This window comes from Rattus norvegicus, chromosome 4 (assembly GCF_036323735.1).
Source record: "Rattus norvegicus strain BN/NHsdMcwi chromosome 4, GRCr8, whole genome shotgun sequence".
In the NCBI taxonomy this organism is placed as follows: Eukaryota; Metazoa; Chordata; class Mammalia; order Rodentia; family Muridae; genus Rattus; species Rattus norvegicus.
The window spans coordinates 126,965,271-126,984,760 of NC_086022.1; the positions used below are offsets into that span (position 1 = coordinate 126,965,271).

Genomic DNA, 19,490 nt, shown 5'->3' on the forward strand with positions numbered 1-19,490 from the left:
TGTGGACTCAAAACACTCTCCTGGGTGACTCTACCTCAAGTCTCTAGGCTGCCCCTGAAGGCTTCTGCATCCTTACTGTGTTGGGACTGGATCACCACAGTGATCATCTACAGAGACTTCTTGAACAACTCTGCAACCTTCATCTACTCAGGGCTCAGAGTCTTCAAGTCTTTCAGCTTGATTCAGCTCATTTTAAAAAAGATACTGACTACTAATTCTGTGAAAAAGATCTACTGGTTTATCTCTGCAGAACAGCTGCTGTGACAACCTTGTATGTCCCGGGTCCCTTGTCCATGAAACTGATTGGCCTCCCCACCTCAGTACCCTGAAGGAGGTCCCCGCACCTTCCTAGTAAGAACATGGCTCCAGATTCAGGTTTGCATTCTCTTGCCCTTCAACTCCTCTGGGCCCAGTTTTGCTTACCTGTCAACCTAAGTAAATCAGTTTAACGTTTGCCTTGGCACTTACAACTGTGAAACGGGATGTGGCTACTTTATGTCTGGGTTCTGTGTTGTTTTCCTTGAGACTAGGTGTCATGTATTCCAGGCTGTCCTACAACTCCCCATGGAGCTGAGGATGACCTTGAGCTCCTAATTCTCCCACCCCTGGGTCCGGAATGTCGGAGTTACAAGCAAGCATCACCAGACCTAGATTTGGTAAACCTGCTCTGAGGAGAGTATGTCAAGTATGAAACAAAAAGCTTTGTTCCCTTCTCCCAAGTGACTGTAGTCCTTCAACTGTGAGAATTTTGTAGGAAAAGCAGCACTGCCACTAGATTGCTTCCTGTCAGTCTTCTCCACCTTGACCTCCACACAGGAGACCACAGGAACACACCCTCTTCCACTGCTTGGCACTTTGCCCTTCCCTGTCTTCTTTCCAACAGCCTTCTTTTGTTTTGATTTATAAACTAGAACAGCATACACACCATATGTTCACCTTTGACCCCCTTCAGAGGAGGAGGAGAAAACACCCCAGCTTCCTTACCTCTCTCTGTGTCGCTCAAGTAGGTACACTCTGGTGATACGCCATAGTGCAAATTTATTCTCGGCATGAAACGTTGCACATGTCTTTTCCAGATGTGACCCCAGAGTATAAGTTACACAACTCCCCTGCCCCCGGCTATCAGCAGCTGGCCAAATTCATCACGAAGGTAGGGAAGGCCTCAGAACCCAGCCACAAATGCTTGAACAGCTCAGAACACACAACTATCTCAGAACACCATGGAGCTCCAAGAGGAAGTTTACAATTTTTTTTGTCTCAGTGAATTTTTCAGAGTAATCATAAACAAGAAGTGGATTTTGAAGGGGGAAAACCAAACAGGTTTTGTTCTGTTTTTCAAGAAGATATCTTAGGGACTGGGAGATATGTCAATCCCAAAGAGACAGGGGCAGGCTGTAGGTGGTAAGTTTGGTTCTGGCTACCAGTCTTGCCCACTCTTTACTGTGCCCTGAGCTCCAGTTTCCCCTTCTCTAACACATGTCTTCAATCCCAGCACTCTGCATATCAAACTCCGTCTATGACTTTGTTTTTTGTGTAAAGGCAGATTATAATTTCCTCCTTCCCTCTGCATATGGCTTTAATGAATGTAAATGTGCCCTTTTGAACTGTATGTCTCCTAGACAATGTGATTCCTATCAGATCTGTGTGTAGCGTATAATATGGAAATCTATAACCATAAACCTTTCAGAATGGAAAAAAATTAATCTCATAATTAAGAAATTTGTTTGGCTGCTACTATATTTTTTTTCCATGTAGGCAAATACTGAAACTAGAGGAAACTCAGCTTTTTTTTTTTTTCTTTTGTTAGTTGTATCTTCTAGATAAAAGGTCTTTTAAGGATACTTTGTGCCAAATAGACATTGAAAGGACTTCAGGAGACCGGGACATTAATTATCACTCTGTATAGGCAGCTTAGGTCATCCCTTCAATGTTACACAACCCAAGCTGTTAACTTTGGATCTTACACTGTCCTCAAGGTTAGGAAGGAGTTTGTGCAAAGGCGACCGCAGGTGCATCCTCCTCTTCGAGATAGCCGCGTTTTTGTCTACCCATTGGCTGGAGCAGAAGTACCAACCGTTTGATGTATTTAGATGAATCAGATTTGGGTTAGCCCAAAAAATTCTCTCCTGAGATAACGACGGTGGGCTGGTCCCTATACTTCCAGGGAAGTATAGGGCAGGATTTCTATTCTAGAGTTAGACGAGAAGTTAGGGGTTTCCGTCGACCTTTAATGATTCTTTCTAAAAGGGTACGCTATGGGACTGATGTCTGCATTCTTCATTAGTTACTGGATCTTTCATAATCACCGGTTCTCAACATTTTGAAAATGGTTCATTTTAATCAATGCCTCAAAACCTGGTGCGCTGACAATTACTCAACTTTTGGGGGTTCTTGCCACCAAGTCTGACCATCTGAATTTGATCCCTCATGTAAGACTAGAATGGACATCCTCAGGTCATTCTCTGACCCCTGCACATGTGCTGTGCACAAGCATAAAGGGATACATATGTAAAGGAATTTAAGCCTTTCTGTTACATCTGTACTGACAAAATAACATTTAGAATTTATTTTTTTTAATGAAACATACATGTGCTAATTTTTTTAAAGTAAGATTTTTATAAGAAGTTACTATGGTAAGAGCTCGAGTGGGAAATAATCAAGTTCATGATCTTTTTTTTTTTTTTCCAAATTGACAAATTTGAAATTTCATCGTAATTTTGAAATTTGACCTATTTTTAATTTAAAAGCAAACTAGAAGCACCAAGAAGGAATAACTGTCTGACTTTCTTAACTAGGCTTTTGTTCTGATTCCTCTTTTCCTATTTCCAGTTTTCTTGTTTCCTATCAACAGATTCTAGATAGGTTCTTTTTCCTGCCATCAGGAACCTCTGAGCCAAATTTGCAAGCAAAATAACAAGAGAAGGACGCACAAGTCTGATGGTGCCCTTTCTAGCTCCAGTTAGTGCTGAACCCTTAAGTCTGATGGTGTCTCTCCTTGCCCCAGTTAGTGCTGTACACGCCAACTTGTAATCTCTCTGCTCTCTCTGAGCCTGCTATCCCAAACTCTAGGGTACAAGGACACTGCCGGATCATGGAGAGCAGCCAATGCAAAAGCATCAGTTGTTTGGTGGACAAACTTAATGAATAGCAACAGTTCTGGAAAGGAGAAGAATACCATGGAATTAAAGTGCCTTGGGTACCTTAGGTCTCCCAGCCCTGGAAGTCCACCAGCTCTCTCTCCTCAGCACCCATCTTAAGAATTCCTTTTGAGTACTTTTCCATCTCTCTGCACAAGAGGGGCGACAGCAGTCCCTTCTGGAACTTACTCTGGTCTGTTGCACTCTCTGATGGCTGTTCTGATGCCTCCTCCACATGTTCTTGAGCAGGCCCCAAAGTGACTCCAACTTCCCCAGGATCCATCAATTGCAGGGCCCTCCATTTCTTTGGGAACACAGAATCCAAACTTGCAGTGCTGCATTTAATAAAAGGAACAGTGAGGGAGAGCTTGGAGCTGGGAGCCATCATAGGACCAGCTGTCCATGGAAATACAACACATTTCTAAGTCCCTCTCACCCTCATGTGCTGGATTGAAACCAGCATGAGTAACTGATACTGCAGGCATTTTCATATCATGCTCATCGATTTTTTAGGTGGCGTTTGCATTTACAGTATGCTCTAAAATAAAATACAAGCCAGTGAGTGGCTGGCTCCATGCTGAATGGGTAGCTCTAACGGCCAGCTTTAAACAGCTCAATTATTCTGTGTACTTGGAAAAACAAGGAGTGGAAATGGGGCACGGACAGCAGAGAGTTGCTGATAATGAATTCGAGAATTTGCAGACTCTACTAGCAAGGCTTCGAGACCCTACAATCTCGCTAAAATCGAAAGCTTCATTAATAGCCCTGATTTGAAAACCCCAATTTTGATTACAGTGAGGGAGGGGGGTTAGCTACTTAATTCTTCTAAACCCACTCCCACAAAAGCCCTTAGGATCAGACTAAGGCAAAGGGGCAGATTACAGAGAGTCCTAAACTTTATTACATTTTTTTTTTCCTTGTCCTGATGGTTTCAGACTCTCCAGCCTGGAGCAGGAAGAGGCCTGTGATGTTAAAAAATAATGATAATAATAAAAACACAATAAAACTCCCCAGCAAGACAAGGAGTGGAGGAGCCTACTTCAAATCCCTGCTTTTGTTCATGTGTGACATAAAGCCCAGGCAATTGAGCTGGGGACAAAAGAAGTGGCAGTAGCTACAGCTACAGGGGGGTGACTCCTGTGGCTCTCTTGAACCTCTGAAGTGGAAGGCTAGAGTTGGACTGTGGTGATGTCTCTGTGGGGGAGGGGAAGGGAGAGGGGAGGGGAGGAGGAAGGAGGAAGCCTGGGTAGTTTGCAGAGGCAAACAGGAGACAGGGGAAGGACACAGAGGGATGATCCCTGCTAGGAAAGGAAGACATGGTGGGGAATGGAGGAGTACAATCTTGGACTATCCCAGCCTCTTCCTCTTTAACTTTCTTCTCAAGGCATCTGAGGAAGGATTATCTGACAAGGTGCTAGGAACCTGACTCAGATCTTTAGTAAAAACAATATGTCCTCTATGCCGTTGAGCCATTTCTCCAGCCATGAAGTGATTTTTTTGTCTGTTGTTTTGAAGACAGTCATTACTAGCCTGAAATGCTCTATGTTGATCAGGCTGCCCTTGAACTCACAGAGATCCACTTGCCACTGCTTCCTGAGTTCTAATATTAAAAATATGCACTATAAAGTCCAGACTGTAAAATTGTTTTGATCCTCTTTTTCCATAACTTGTCTCTAGATCCTGCTGTGTGCATAAGTAGCATCACAGACCACAATGACCCTTCAAATGCTCAAGAGGCCACATGTGGTTTGTGGCTGTCCTGGGTTGCATGAGAAAGATGGTTAAGTAAGCTCTAGGGAGCAAGCCAATAAGCAGCAATCGTCCATGGTCTCTGCTACAATTCTGCCTCCAGCCTTCTTTGGCTTATCTCAGTGAAGGAGTATGATCAGCCAAATAAACCCTTCTTTCTCCAAGTCACTTTTGCCATGGTGTTTTATCATGACAACAGAAAACTAAGACAACAATCAAGGTTTAAGTGGCTAGTGGATTGAGTTAGAGCAGACCAGACTTTGATGTATGCCTGTGCACACACATGTGCTAGTATGTGTCTCTGTGTGAGCACGGAGTCGTATGTATATGAGCTCATGTTTGCATGGACAGAGGCCAAAAGAGGAAGTGGGTGTCCTCCTGTGTCACTCTCTACCGTATTCTTTTTGAGACAGTGTCTCTCATTCAACCTGGAGCCAGGCTGATTCCTAGCAAGCCTCGTCTTTTCCTGTAATACTGGGGTCACAGGCCTGTGGAAGGCCATGCATAGTTGTGTTCTGGAACATGATCCCAGGTTCTCAAGCTAGCACAGCAAGCACTCCTACCAATGAGTTATCTTCTGCTCCAATCTTTCTTAGATTCACACCATATTTTCTATACATGCACCTTTCTAAGAGGTCAGAGAGGGGGACGTGGAGGTCAGGTTTGCTCTAAGAAGTATTGAAACAAGAGAATTCCAAACTTCAGGCTCACTAACAGGATTGAAATGAAAATGTCCGTGGGCTTAACAAGAGAACAGAGAAAATAAGGAGACATTAGAAGTGAGTCATTCATCAAAAATAACATTGTAGTAGAAGTCTAGTTCAAAATAGATTACTGCTGAGTCAGCAGGGCAGAAAGAAAGGAAGGGGTGTGGGGGAAGGGCTTGGACAAAGAGAATGAGAATGAGCTGGAGAAAAGGACTACACTGTCAAATCTGAGCACTCAACACAAAACAAACAAACACAATAATCACAACTCCTATGCCAGCGTAAACATCTCCTTTGGCATCTGCAAAACGTATACAGATTCCTCACAATATGAAGAATATGTGTCTATCTCTCTATCTATATCTGTATCTCTCCCTCTATCTCTCTTTAATTAGGCTTGACCAAAGTTCTAAAACACAATCAAGAGTGTAAAATCAAGCTTATATATATATATTTTTTTGTACAGATATTTTTCTAAAACTGCTTGACACCGGTCTGTATCTTATTCTGTGGCAGGCCTCAACTCCATTCTCTAAGATGAATTCATTAACCATTGAGGAAGGGTCTTCTGGAAGGTTGCCCAAGAACACCCCCACACACACATGCACACACTCTCTCTATCAGAAGCTATGAGAGTGTCCTGAACTGCTTTCTCTTCTGGTTGGCTGCAAAACCTAGAATCTGAGAACCTGGCACAGTAGACCTCCTCTAAGGCTTTCTGTGGTCCGGAATTTGTCGGAAACCCTGAAACTGCATGGAGCTCGGGAGTCCCTTCACGATGATTTTACTAAATACAAGTCAGTTCATCATACTGTGCTCCTTTAGTGTGACTTTCCCAGCAGTAACCCATGTCAGAAACAGACAGTGGGTGGGTGGATCAGAAGACAGGTGAAGAACCACCATATAATGACCCATGATTTTGTTGAGATCAGTCAATCTGAGTGATCTGGGTTGACTCTACTCTAATTAAGGAAGCAAGTTGTCAGGGATCAATCATGCTTACTGTTATCTACTGTCAACTGGTAGCAGCCCCTGGGCTACTGTGTTTAGAAGGACTTAGAAATCATGCTTGATTGTGTAAGAATGAGTGTCATATTCGACTTTCAAGGATTGCTGTGGAAACCCGAGAAGTACATTCCTACAAAAGCCTGTGACTCTGCACCCACAGACAAAACCAAGTTTTATTTTATTCATGTTTTTTATTTTATATGTACTGGTGATTTGTCTGCATATGTCTATATACCACATGCATAAGAGTTATAGACAGTAGTGAGCTGCCATGTGGGTGCTGGAAATTGAACCTGTGTTTTCTGGAAGAGCAGTCAGTACTCTCAACAACTTAGCCATCTCTCCACCCAGACATACTAAGGTAAATGTTCCACAAGAAATTCAAAACTGGCCCTGAGTAGTCTGTTGTCCTCGGTGGACCTCCATTCTCCCACAACCTCTCTGCCCACCTTCATCAGACTTGTGCATCTGGAGCCTTACAGCCCAAGGATACCCATCAGAGGCCTGCCACACCAGGCCATCAAGGTTAACCCCCCTCCCAATACTTACTACAACAGGACACATCCAAGACCAAAGTCATCCAGATAGCCAGGGCAATCGGACACCTTTTGAGCACAGCTATCCTACTATAGCAAGCCCTGGATATCCCAACACAACCAAAGCACAAGAAAATGACCTTAAATCCAATCTTATAAAGATGATAGAGGCCTTTAAAGAGGAAATAAATAAATCCCTTAAAGAAATACTGGAAAATACAATCAAACAAGTAGAGGTCTTTAAAGAGGAAACTAATAAATCCCTTCAAGAAATACAAGAAAATGAAATGAAACAGGTGAAGGAAATAAATCAAACTGTTCAAGACCTGAAAATGAAAATAGAAGGAAAAAGAAACAGGAAAAAGGAAAAAACCCACCAAGGGAGGGAATCCTGGAGATGGAAAACCCAGGGGAGAGAATAGGAACAACAGATGCAAGTATCATTAATAGACTACAGGAGTTGAGAGAAAGAATCTCAGGCGAAGAAGATACCATAGAAGAAATTGATACATCAGCCAAAGAAAATGTTAAAACTAAAAGAATTCCTGACACAAGTCAACCAGGAAATCTGGGATACATGAAAAGACCTAACCTAAGAATAAAAGGAAGAAGAAGGTGAAGAGTCCCAGCTCCAAAGGCCAGAAAATATTTTCAACAAAATCATAGAAGAAAACTTTTCTAGACTAAGAAAGAGATAACTACAAACATACAAGAAGCTTACAGAACAAAAATCAGATGGGACCAGAAAAAATAAATCCTCCCACCACATAATTATCAAAACACCAAATCTACAGACCAAAGAAAGACTATTAAAAGCTTTGTGGGAAAAAGACCAGGTAACATACAAAGACAGACCTATCAGAATTACAACCGACTTCTCAACAGAGATTCTAAAAGCTAGAAGGATCTGGACAGATATCTTGCAACTTCTAAAATAACCACAGACGCCAACCTAGGCTACTATACCCAGTAAAACACTGAACACTGAATAGATGAAGAAAACAAGATATTTCAAGACAAATCTAAATGTGAACAATATCTATCCACAAATCCAGCTCCACAGAAAATACTAGAAGGAAAACTTCAACCTAAGGAAGACAACTACATATAAGAAACACAATAAGTGACTCCATACCAGCAAAACCAAGGGAATTTCTCTCTCTCTCTCTCTCTCTCTCTCTCTCTCTCTCTCTCTCTCTCTGTGTGTGTGTGTGTGTGTCTCCCAACACCACCAACATCAAAATAACAAGAATAAGCAATCACTGTTCATTAATATCTCTCAACATCAATGGACTTAATTCCCCAATAAAAAGACACAGGGTAACAGAATGGATGTCAAAACAGGACCCATCATTCTGCTGCAAAACCAGGATCTATCATTCTGCTGAACACAAGAAACACTTTGGAAATTAATTTGGTGTTTTCTCAGAAAACTGAGAATAGCTTTACCTCAAGACCCAGTTATACCACTCCTGAGCATGTATCCAAACATGCTCTACCATCCCACAAAGACACTTGCCTGACTATGTTCATAGCAGCTTCATTGGTAATAGTCAGAAATTGGAAACAACCTAGATGTTCCTCAACTGAAGAATAGATAAAGAAAATGTGGTATATCTATACAATGGAATACTATTCAGCTATTAAAAACAAAGACACCATGAATTTTGCAGGCACAGGGATGGAACTTGAGAATGTGTGAATGAGTCCCAAAAGGACATGCATGGTATGTACTCACTTATAAGTGAATATTAGCCATAAAATACAGGATACCCATGCTATCTCCACAGACCCAAAGAAGCTAAACAAGAAGTAAGGCCCAAGTGAGGATGCGTGAATCTCCTCTAGAAGGGGGAATAAAATAGTCATAAGAGGGGGATGGGAAGAGGAATGGGTTTGGGCAGGTCCCAGGATTGGGTGTGGGGAGAGACAAAAGAGATGGTCAGATGGCCACGAGAATGAATGGAAATCTGCATCTGACGATGTGGGGGGCATTTTAAGGAGTGACAGAGACTTGGGATAAGGGAAGCTCACAAGAATCAATGGGGATGATCTTAGCTGTGATTCACAGCATTGGGGGATATGGAACCTGAAGAGGCCACCTCCTGTAGCCAGAAAGGAACCCCAGTGGAGCAATGGGGACACCAACCTACTCACAAAGTTTTTGACCCAAAATGTATTCAGTCTACAAGAAATGCAGGGACAGAGCACAGAGCAGAGACTGAGGGAATGGCCGACCAATAACTGGCCCAACTTGAAACCCATCCCATTGTCAAGCAGCAATGCCCAACACTATTAATGATACTCTGTCATGCTTGCAGACAGGAGTCTAGCATTGTTGTCCTCTGAAAGGCTCCACCCAGAAGCTGACTCTAAGGGATTCAGACACCCACAGCCAAACAGTGGCTGGAGCTTGGGAATTCTTATGGAAGAGTTGGGGGAAGGATTGAGGGGCCCCAAAGGAGATAGGAACTCAACGGGAAGACCAAGAGAATCAACTAAACTGGACCCTTGGGGCTCTTAGAGACTGAACCACCAACTAAAGAGCATACAAGGGATAGACCTAGCCAATTCCCCCCAAGCCCCACCCCCCATATGTAGCAGATGTGAAGCGTGGTCTTCAGGTGGCTCCTGAACTGGAGCAGGAACTGTCCCAAAAGCTGTTGCCTTCATGTTGGATATATGCTTCTAGCTGGGCTGCCTTGTCAGGTCTCAGTGGGTGGAGGATGTGCCTAGCCCTGAAGAAATTTGATGTGCAATGGTGGGAGTACACAGGGGAGGGGATACCCTCCAGAGGATAAGGGGAGGGGGGAAAGATTGTGGGGGGGGTAACTAGGCAGAGGGGCAATAAATGGGATGTAAAGTGAAAAAATAAAATAAAAATAAGAATAAATTTTAAAAATATATAAAAAAGAAATTCAAATTTCAAACAAAGAATATACTCTTTCCCTCTTTCTTTCTTTCTTCCTTCCTTCCTTTCTTTCTTTCTTTCTTTCTTTCTTTCTTTCTTTCTTTCTTTCTTTCTTTCTTTCTTTCTATCTTTTCAGATGATGAAAGTTCCAGAAGCTAGGATGTCTATTGTTCCCTGCTAAGCTATTACTCTGGAAAGCTGTACTTTGAATTAATTTTTTAGGACCCAGCCCTGGGGAAGAGAGAAGATGAGCTGACTTTATCCTCAACTTAATTCAAAACCAACTTCATAAATAAAATTTGACAGGTACTTTTCACATCCTCTGTTTCCTTTCATCGTAGCCACCTTGAGAGATGAGTCATGAAAATCTGTTTGGGTCATGACCTCAAGTTTGGCGTTGGAAAGTGGAGTCACTCAGAGGGCTGAATTCAGGGTCCATCAAGCAACCCACTGTCTCTCAGAAGCAAGAGGCTTCCAGGCTTTACCCTGGAAGGGTTTGGGGCAGTTTTCCCCAGATGACTTGACTGATCTCAGGGGAAACACTTGTTTTGTTTTGCTTTGTTTTTAGTTCCCTATGTATAAAATCAGTTAAGGGAGAATAAAATTCTGTCATTGATTTCTTAGTTCTCCTTCCAAGAAAACAGCCTGGATATCATTAAATCTACAAGGTAAAGTAGAGGCATAGGAACTCAGATGTTCAAAACTGTTCAAAGGGAATAGTAAAATAAAATAAAATAAATGGGAAGACAGAGAAAAGGCAAGAAATGAAAGGAAGGATAAGAGTTTTGGAAATAGTGCCCACAGATTGCATCCAGGCTGAGTGACACAAGCCCACGTGGACCTAGCACTAAGACTTTTCCTTCAGCAGACAGTTGGGTGTGATGAGGAAATGGAGGGACCACTGTCATTGTTCATAGGCACATGCCAGGTGCTGAAGGTCAGATCAATCATACTCCTAAGGGCACGGAGCCCTGTTATGACTGGCCCAAACAGTGTGTTTTTGTTGAGATATTAACGAACTTGTTGGAATCATTAAAACTAAAACCAGCTCATGAGAACCTGGGTTAAGATATGTCCCAGGTAGCATCATGGAACTATATAAAAGAAAACAACATACTCGGTAAGAAGCCTGGGAAAATAGCAATGAAGACACCAGGCTAGCAGGGTCATGGTGTTTCTTTGATTCTAATAGGCTCAACTGTAATAGCTTTCCAGAGCCCTTCTCAGAAGAGAGATTAAGTGGCTTATATGTTAAAATTGTTTCACACCGGGTTGGGGATTTAGCTCAGTGGTAGAGCGCTTGCCTAGGAAGCGCAAGGCCCTGGGTTCGATCCCCAGCTCCGAAAAAAAAGAACCAAAAAAAAAATTGTTTCACACCACTCAATTGTAAGCCACACCTTCATCCTCAAAAGAATACGTGTGCTGGAACACACCATAACATAGTACACGACACCATACCACACTGCCTCCATCCACGTCAGGAGCGTTTCTGTCTCAGGAGAACAGGCAACACAGCGTGTTACTTGCCTTTCCAGGCTCACACTCGGTTCCATCTGCCCAGGGCGTGTGCTGAGTCCTGCAGCCTTTGTGTGCTCCATCCACGTTATTGCACCAGAGCCGTCTGCACTGCATCTGTTCCATTCGGGGGAAGGGGAGACACAGTGTAAGCATGCAGGGCAAGAATCCCTTTCAACTCACGCTTTGCAGGTGGTAAAAGTTGGCTTGCCAAGGGATTTTTTTCTTTCTTGGTATGACATACTTATCGTTATTACATATTCCAAAATGTAGCCACCCAAGACACATTCCTGTCCCAGCAAGAGAGATGGTGCTGTAAAAGGGGGACTGCCTGAAGGAGCCTCTGAGACATACATGACATCACAGGGTCCTTTGTCAGTCCTCTCCCCCATGTACATGCATTTGCATAAGTATGCACATAATACCATGATCATGTAATGAGCCATTTTTAAGATCTGGAGGTTGTGGGAGGAAATACAGAAAAAAATACTAAAATATATTTCTCACACACACACACACACACACACACAAAATATAATAGCTAATGTGTTACCATTATTACCAAATTAAGGAAAAGAACAATTCACAGGGAAGCTAAGGTCTTGTATATTCCCCCTGAGTTCCAATTCCTTGTCCTTTTACCTCAGTGGTGACTCTCTTTAGCACAGCATTTAAGCTTCCTATCAATGGAAACCCATGGACACATTTTGTATCCTTTTTCTTCTACTGAGTACTGCTTTTAACACTTAGCCCATGAATATACTTTAAGTATATTTGTATTTAAAGTTATATCCAAGGTATATTCCTTGTGTGCTGGTATATGTTCAGGTGTGCTCGCACATGTGTATGAGGGTACCAGAGGACTGCCCGATCCGGTGTCATCTATAGTCATTGAGGCAGGGTCTCTCAGTGGCACAGAGCTTACCGTTTAGGCTAGACTGGCTGGCTGGCAAGACACTGGGTTTTCCTGTCTCTGTGTCCCTAGCATTGGGATTAAGTCAGGGGTACCACACAGCATCAAACTCGGCTCTTCCAGTTTTCCAGAGAAGCATTTTATCTACGGAACCAAACCTCCAGTCTCTCAAGGTATACTTTAAAAGATGGTCCTAAGTCCTTAACGTTATCCTAATTATTAAAGCAAACCAGACTTACAGGAGAAATGTTTAAAAGTTACCAGAGATGAGATGCATTTTTTTTAAAAAAGCATAAAAAGAAGCCTTTAACCACTTGGATTTTTAGTAGTTTTCCTTCTCCTGATGAAGAATCTTCCTTCTCATTGATGTTGAAGACATATGCTCTCAAATAGTCTACTCTGGTGTATATTCCCAAGTACTGAGCCTCACTGCCATGTAACAGTTTATTAAAAGGTGACACTAAAGTGTGTTTGACCTCTCTCCCCTCGCCCTATGCATTCTGATATAGAGCTACTCAGCTCATGCTGCCCTCAGGAGGGTTTTCTATAATTCCGCCTCAGCACTATCATGCCCAACCCAAGGGCTTCATTCCCGTATGAGTGACAGAGAAGTAGACATCATTTTAGATGGAGCTATTTAAACTTTTAAATCATCTCCACAGAATCCCTATATTTCCCAACCTTCCCACCATTATTGAAGGCCCTCTTCAGTAAAACTAACACACATTCCCAAAGATGAGCCCGAGGCACCCCAGGACAAACCATATGTCCTCTTATCTACACAGATCCTTAACGCATCAAAATACTACCCAGACACCCAGCCAACTAGACAATGATCAGAAGTGATCAGAAGTGACCCAGCTGGTCACAGAACACATTCTTGACAAGTTATGTCAGCGAGCTAGGATTGGTTCATGAATTCCCTGTACAGATGTGGAGAACTCCCAATAGTTCAGGTTACTTTTACAAGCTGAATGGCATAGAAAGAGAGCAATGAGCTGACCTCCTCAACCCCGGGCTCTCATTCCTACTCTCTGCAAGTGACAATGTCATCTTTGAGATGTCTTAGGAATGCAATGAAAAACCCAAGTTAAACTACCAAGCCCACCACAGTCTCCACGGACAGCGCCGCTGACAGCAAGTTCATTCTGACCCTTCACTTGGGTAATTGATTCAGAGTGAGAATCAATGGGAAAAGGTGACCATAAACAAGTCCAGAATCAATTACCAGTTGAGGGCAGAGACTACCCCGAACACTTACCATATATGGGCACACTTGAGAGCCTGGTCCAAAAATCAGTTCACATTGTTTATTCACGTTGTAGAGAAGGCCGGGCAGTTGGGAAGGCAAAGGATAGGTCCTGGATTGAGGTTCATTTAACAAGCACTCTCCATACCCAGTGCTATCGGAAACAGAAACATATGGATGGTGAGATAGGCTCTTGAGGGTTGCAGAGACAGGCAAAGGCTACACGTACACCTAAAGGCATCAAGGACTGGTTCTTTTAGCCTTTATTCCCTTCATCCACGGTTAGGTCAATGGTAATTCTAGAATTGAAAGCTGTATTTTTGACACATACTCTGTAGAAAGATATTTTACACATACGACACAGCCAGGGCACATAGTATCTGAAGGAGCACTAATCTCCTGGAGAGGTCATTATCTGCTTTCTTCTTTTTTCAATCCTTCCCAATAGACAGTAAGCATCTTAGGGCCACAACTCTGTCTGATTATCTTTGCACTGGGCCTGGTCTGTAGCACAAGATATTCAGTAAGTGTTTGCTGAACAATGAGTAAGGGCTCGATGACTCATAGCAAGATAGCATTTCAAGCCACCTGCTTAGAGGGAAAGCATCGGCCCTCCAGTTCAATCAGGTTTCTGCGAACATCTTTCCTGGAAAATCTGTACCAGTGAAGTTCTGATTAACAAAGCTCCCCTACCCCATCTGGAATTGCAGAAATATAAAGCAGTGACGAGGTAATTGCTTAACCTTCTGCACTTCTGGGAAAGGAGACCCCTGAGTCTGTGATGTGTGGCCATTGCATAACATAACTGGATCTTTGAAGTACCTTAAAGAAAAGAAAGGACATAAGGAGGAGGGCAGAAGAGATAGAGATAGAGATAAAGACAGAGATAAAGAAAGAGATAGAGAGAGATAGAGATAGAGAGAGATAGAGATAGAGATAGCGAGAGATAGAGATAGAGATAGAAACAATGCCCCTATTTCTACCACATACTCTCTTCTGGCAACCTCTCATTACCCTATTCCTTCCCAAGCCTCGATTACTAGGTCAGCAGTACATAAATATTTGGGCCTTTCATCATCATGGCACTTTCCAAAGGCCTGAATAAATTTCAAAGCATTTACACAAACATAGAAATATTTGCATAGTCCCTTTACAAACCCTGCTCCGTGCTCAGATGAGTTTGTAATCTTGCAAACATTGGCAAGGCTAGGAACTAGCAGATGTTATAGAGTAATTTTTTTCCTCCTCCAAGGAATGTTATCAAGAAAAACAAGACAAAAACAATGCCGAACTCTGGATTTTCTTTCCCTTCAGGAGTTACCTCATTTAGAGCAGATACTAGAGCAATAGTTCTCAACCTTCCCAATGCTTTGACCCTTAAACACAGCTCCTCACATAGTGGTGACCCCCAACCAGAAAATTATTTTGTTGCTACTTTATAACTGCAATGTTGCTACTGTTATGAATCATAATATAAGTGTCTGATACGCAAAGCTTCTGATATGCGACCCCAAAGGATTGCTATCCACGGGCTGAGAATGGACACCCTAGAGCTGCCGCTAAAAGGGAACTTGTCTTACTCTAAGAACTCGGTGATGTACTTCCGACTGCACTTGGACCACATCCAGGGGTTGGTGTAGAAGTTCAGTGTTGGCGCCATGACATGCTGGGGGCTCTTAACGCCTTCTTCTTTGCATTTATTGCTGTCATCATGAGGCATATTAAACCTAAAGTCAACGAAGCGACGGCGAGAATGTCAGAACACACAGTGGTTCACGATGGCATCATTGCCTAACAAATCTAAGAAGAAAGTACAACCATTGACCTACTGTGCCAGGGGCTAAGACTCTGAATGAGCAGAATGAATTACAAGACAATTCTAGATGGAGCATAGAACATCAGAGGATTTTTTTTTAAATCCAATTTGATTGCTATAAATGCCTTTACTGAATGCAGAAAGGTATGCACAGGCCACTCGTTGGGTGTAAGTGTGTATTTTGGAACTGCAGAGGCTCTGAACGTGCAGTAGTTGGTGCTAGACTACAGTAGTTGGGAATGCTAGTAGACAGCCAAAGGGCAATCCGTAGAACAAGGTTTTGGCAGGATGTTATACTGTCGTCGATAGATATAAAGAATAAATCGGTGTCATAAATGGAAACCAAGCACTTTGTAATAGGAGGATCCCTGTGGGGCTTGCATCTCCCGTTTTTTGGGACAGAGTGACAAGTGATATACCTGTGTTATCAAATAAAGTCTCATTATGAAGCTACATAAAATGTGCACATGAACTCCTAGGGAGTGACACACAGTGCACAGGCATATATGCCCAGCCAGCTGAAGGCAGAGATAGCAAAGGGATTCCCACACCAATGTCGGCTCACAGGAACTGGCTTCCTGAAAAGCCAGGCATAAAAAGGTTCTTAAACTCTTTCTCGTTCTGCCTGAGGGGAGCCTACAGAGCACGCCAGTGTCCTCTCGGGCTGTGGCAGCGTCCTTCACACATACTTTCCATTCTTGGCTTCACCAGAGGAAGTGGGGGAAAAAACGATAGCATTTCCTCAACGTACACCCCCTCCATGACCCACATGGCCTTCCAGCCCAGGCAATTATCCACCAGTTGACAAGGTCAGGGGGTCATCTTTTCTCTCTGGGAAAGGCTGCTGTCAATCAGAACATGGAGCATGTGGTTAATTTAGCACCCAGAGAGGAATTCCCTTCCTGAGTTCATCAGGAAGTGTGAGTGAGATACAGGAGTGTAGACCTGTTTCGTATAAAAGAAAATCCTGGACTAAAGCCCGTGCGTCTGTTCCACTAATTCTTTTGTGTTCTGTTTCTTTTTTCTTTAAAACATGTGGGTTCTTCAGTTTGCCAGTAGAGATGGAAAAAAATGTGATCTGTATTAGATAAATTTACTAAAAGATTTTAAACATTGCAGAGCCCTCTTCTTCAAAGAAGCTACGTGGCTTGTAGGTGCCAGCTATGTAGTCACAACACTGATTCAAGCACACTTCAGGCAAGGATGGCACACGACCCTACCTTGCTCCTCTGTGGTGGACAGGAGCTGCCCTCTACTCCCAACTCCCCATAACTTGGTAAAATGGAATTTATTTATTTCCTCGGACAAATAAGCAGAAACTTATTTTCACTTAAACTAGCACATTTATTCACTGCTGGAGATGTAATAATTATTTTTTGAACATTTCCTGACCAATGATAACTGAGACTTCACAAGAGAACATGTATTCAGTGTTTTGGATGCTCCATTACAGCACTCAGTGGATGCAGCGAACAGTACCATTGACCCACTGCATCCATGGATCACACGCCCGCAGGTTCCATTCATTGTGGATGGAAGGTATTTAGGGGAAAAAACAAACTTGCTTCTGTACTGAATGGGCAAGGACTTTTCTTCCCCTAATCAGTGTAATATAGCAGCTATCTGTGCTGTACTAGGTATTATGAGTCACCTGAATACTATTTAAAGTATATAGCAAATATGCACAGGTGATGCCAAAATCAATGCCTCTTCATTGAAAGGGTTTGAGTACCTGTGGAGTTTGGTATTTATGACAGACCTGAAAAGCAGCTTCCCACAGACACCTAAGGATAAGTGTAGAATTCCCTACTCTTTGTAGATGAACAAGTAAGGGATAGAGAACTTTCCCTGCCTGGTCCGTTCAGGTCATGCTATTGTTACTCACAGGGGGAACCTGGAAATATAAGTCATCTTGAGGATTCTTTGCATTTCATGACTGACTGTCTTGGGAATCAGACGGACTAAGGAGATGCTGACTAAAAATCTGTGTGGCCTGCCTACCCTGAAAGCTTTCAGTACATTCTAAACATTACATCTCTCACAGCGTTTCCTTGGGAGAGAATGGCAAAGATGTGTTCTTACATCGGGTTGAAAGGCACTGAATGAATTAAACTTGTGAGTCTGTGCCTGTTCGTGTGTAAGTGTGAGGGTATGTTGTACTCCACCCCTAGCATAGCATGTACAAGAGGCCTTTGCAAAGCAATGGAGCTGAAAAGCTTTCCTCACTGAAGATGTTAGCTCCATACGAAGCTGAAATCTGACCCAGAAGGCCATACAGCCAGACTATACTAGGATGATGTTAGCTCCATTCAAGCTGACATCTGACACAGAAGGCCATACAGTCAGACTACACTAGGATTCTCTTGAGGAAGCCGTTAAGAAGACACCAATGATATATACTTCAATTATTTTAGAAATACACTAACGTGGTCCCAAATCAGAACAATTTCAGGTACATTTACACTGATTTCCCTGTCTTCTCTCTGTGCTCTCTCTCTTTCTCTCTGAAAAACAAACAGGAGAAGTCATCTCATAATGGCCGCATTCTGATCATAATCTGGAAATGAACCTTTCTCTGTTTCGCGGTTCATTTTCTCCTCTGAAGGAGTGACATTGCTTTTCCAGATAATACCTGTCTGGGTTAGAGCTATGTATAACCAGCATCGGGAATGATACGGATTTGTCAAAAATCTGTGGACCAGAGCCATGTTGAGGCAACCTTCCAGACTTATATGTTGAGTCAAGAAAGTTCTCCAAGTTAACCCATTCTTTACTGTATTAGAAGGAATCAAAATGCATCTTTCTTTGAGTCCTCGATAGTAGGAGAGGAATCATGGAGACTTTGAACATCAGACATAAACAGTTCAACCAAAGGCACCCAGAACTGGGCCTGAGGAGGGTGGATTGCCTTGACTCTTTCCATCCTGTCAAATCTACTCTGAACTCTGGGCTCCGCTGAAGTTGAGGAAATACTGACTGGTAAAAATCAAACAAGTTTTAGGAGACTGTAAATAGAATGACTTACACATGGCCCAGCTCGTGGGCTATGGTGAACGCTGTGCTCAAGCCACTGTCTTCACTAATGGAACAGCTTCTGTAGGGGTCGCAGATGGTTCCCAATTCGGCAAGACCTGTTAGGAGGCAGGGGAGAAACCAATGTGGGTTTACTTTAAAAAAGCAATTATGGGGCTGGAGAGATGGCTCAGCTGTTAAAGGCTAGGCTCACAACCAAAAAAAAAGCAATTATGATTCAGAAGAGAAACATCGAGGAAACCAGTTTAGCTTTAGCCATGGGGACATGTACGAGGACTCACCTAAGGTGTCGCATTTGTCCTGAGCTCTGCAGATATCCTCCCTAGGAGCAAAACAGACTTAGGCTTTGACAACATCAGAGTAAAGGGCGACAAGAGAGAATCCCCCAGAGACTTCTGGTTCCTATTAGGGAGGGGGTTAGCAAAAGGCTAGCTAGCAAGGTCAGGGTTTTGCACCCCCCCCCAAACTTTGTGAAGCATGGATTTAAGGGTTAAAGGTTACATGGAGAAGTCTACTGTTGTCTCCAGGGTAGCCACAGCACAGTTAGATGTCCTCCACCTGTCCCCAGAAATGCTTTCCTCAATATCCTTGAGACTACAGAGCACTCACTGATTTGCACTTAAGACCATTTAAAAGGAACGATGGGCTGAGAGCTGTGGCTTAGATGTAAAGTACATGAAAAGGGGCTGGGCAAACCCTGGGTTCAATCCCTGATAATGGGCTGTGGGGCAATGGGAGTATTTATAACTATGTCAGAGGTGGTAAGAGAAACTATGATAAGAGAAACCAATAAGCCAGCACCTCTCTGTTTGCCTTGTACATTTCAAACACATCCTTCATGATTAGCTTATCATATAAACATGGAGAGGTTTTTGTATTGTTAAAAATTCCTTCTTTCTGGCTTCTTGCAAAAATG

The 19,490-nt window shown here is 42.9% G+C and overlaps 1 protein-coding gene and 1 long non-coding RNA gene across 7 annotated transcripts in view; one reads left to right on the top strand and one right to left on the bottom strand.

Annotated features, from left to right (window-relative positions):
• The window catches only part of LOC120102343 (uncharacterized), a 32,861-nt gene extending 21,446 nt beyond the window's left edge, over positions 1 to 11,415 (top strand). The window contains exon 5 of the long non-coding RNA XR_005503764.2: positions 10,185 to 11,415. This is a non-coding gene — a long non-coding RNA (uncharacterized LOC120102343). The remainder of the gene's footprint in view (positions 1 to 10,184) is intronic.
• Positions 1 to 19,490, bottom strand: part of Adamts9 (ADAM metallopeptidase with thrombospondin type 1 motif, 9) — a 172,199-nt gene that overhangs the window by 117,545 nt on the left and 35,164 nt on the right. For 5 of the 6 annotated variants that reach the window (XR_010065646.1, XM_063286081.1, XM_063286077.1 and 2 more), the window contains exons 7-12: positions 18,856 to 18,896; positions 18,567 to 18,672; positions 15,306 to 15,452; positions 13,738 to 13,879; positions 11,576 to 11,680; positions 3,327 to 3,472 (exon numbers count right to left, since the gene is read on the bottom strand). Coding sequence is in view for 5 of the 6 variants with exons in the window: in XM_063286081.1 (XP_063142151.1) it covers positions 3,327 to 3,472; positions 11,576 to 11,680; positions 13,738 to 13,879; positions 15,306 to 15,452; positions 18,567 to 18,672; positions 18,856 to 18,896 (687 nt within the window). In the remaining variant the exon portion in view is untranslated. The remainder of the gene's footprint in view (positions 1 to 3,326; positions 3,473 to 11,575; positions 11,681 to 13,737; positions 13,880 to 15,305; positions 15,453 to 18,566; positions 18,673 to 18,855; positions 18,897 to 19,490) is intronic. The other variant, NM_001107877.1, reaches the window with a different exon arrangement.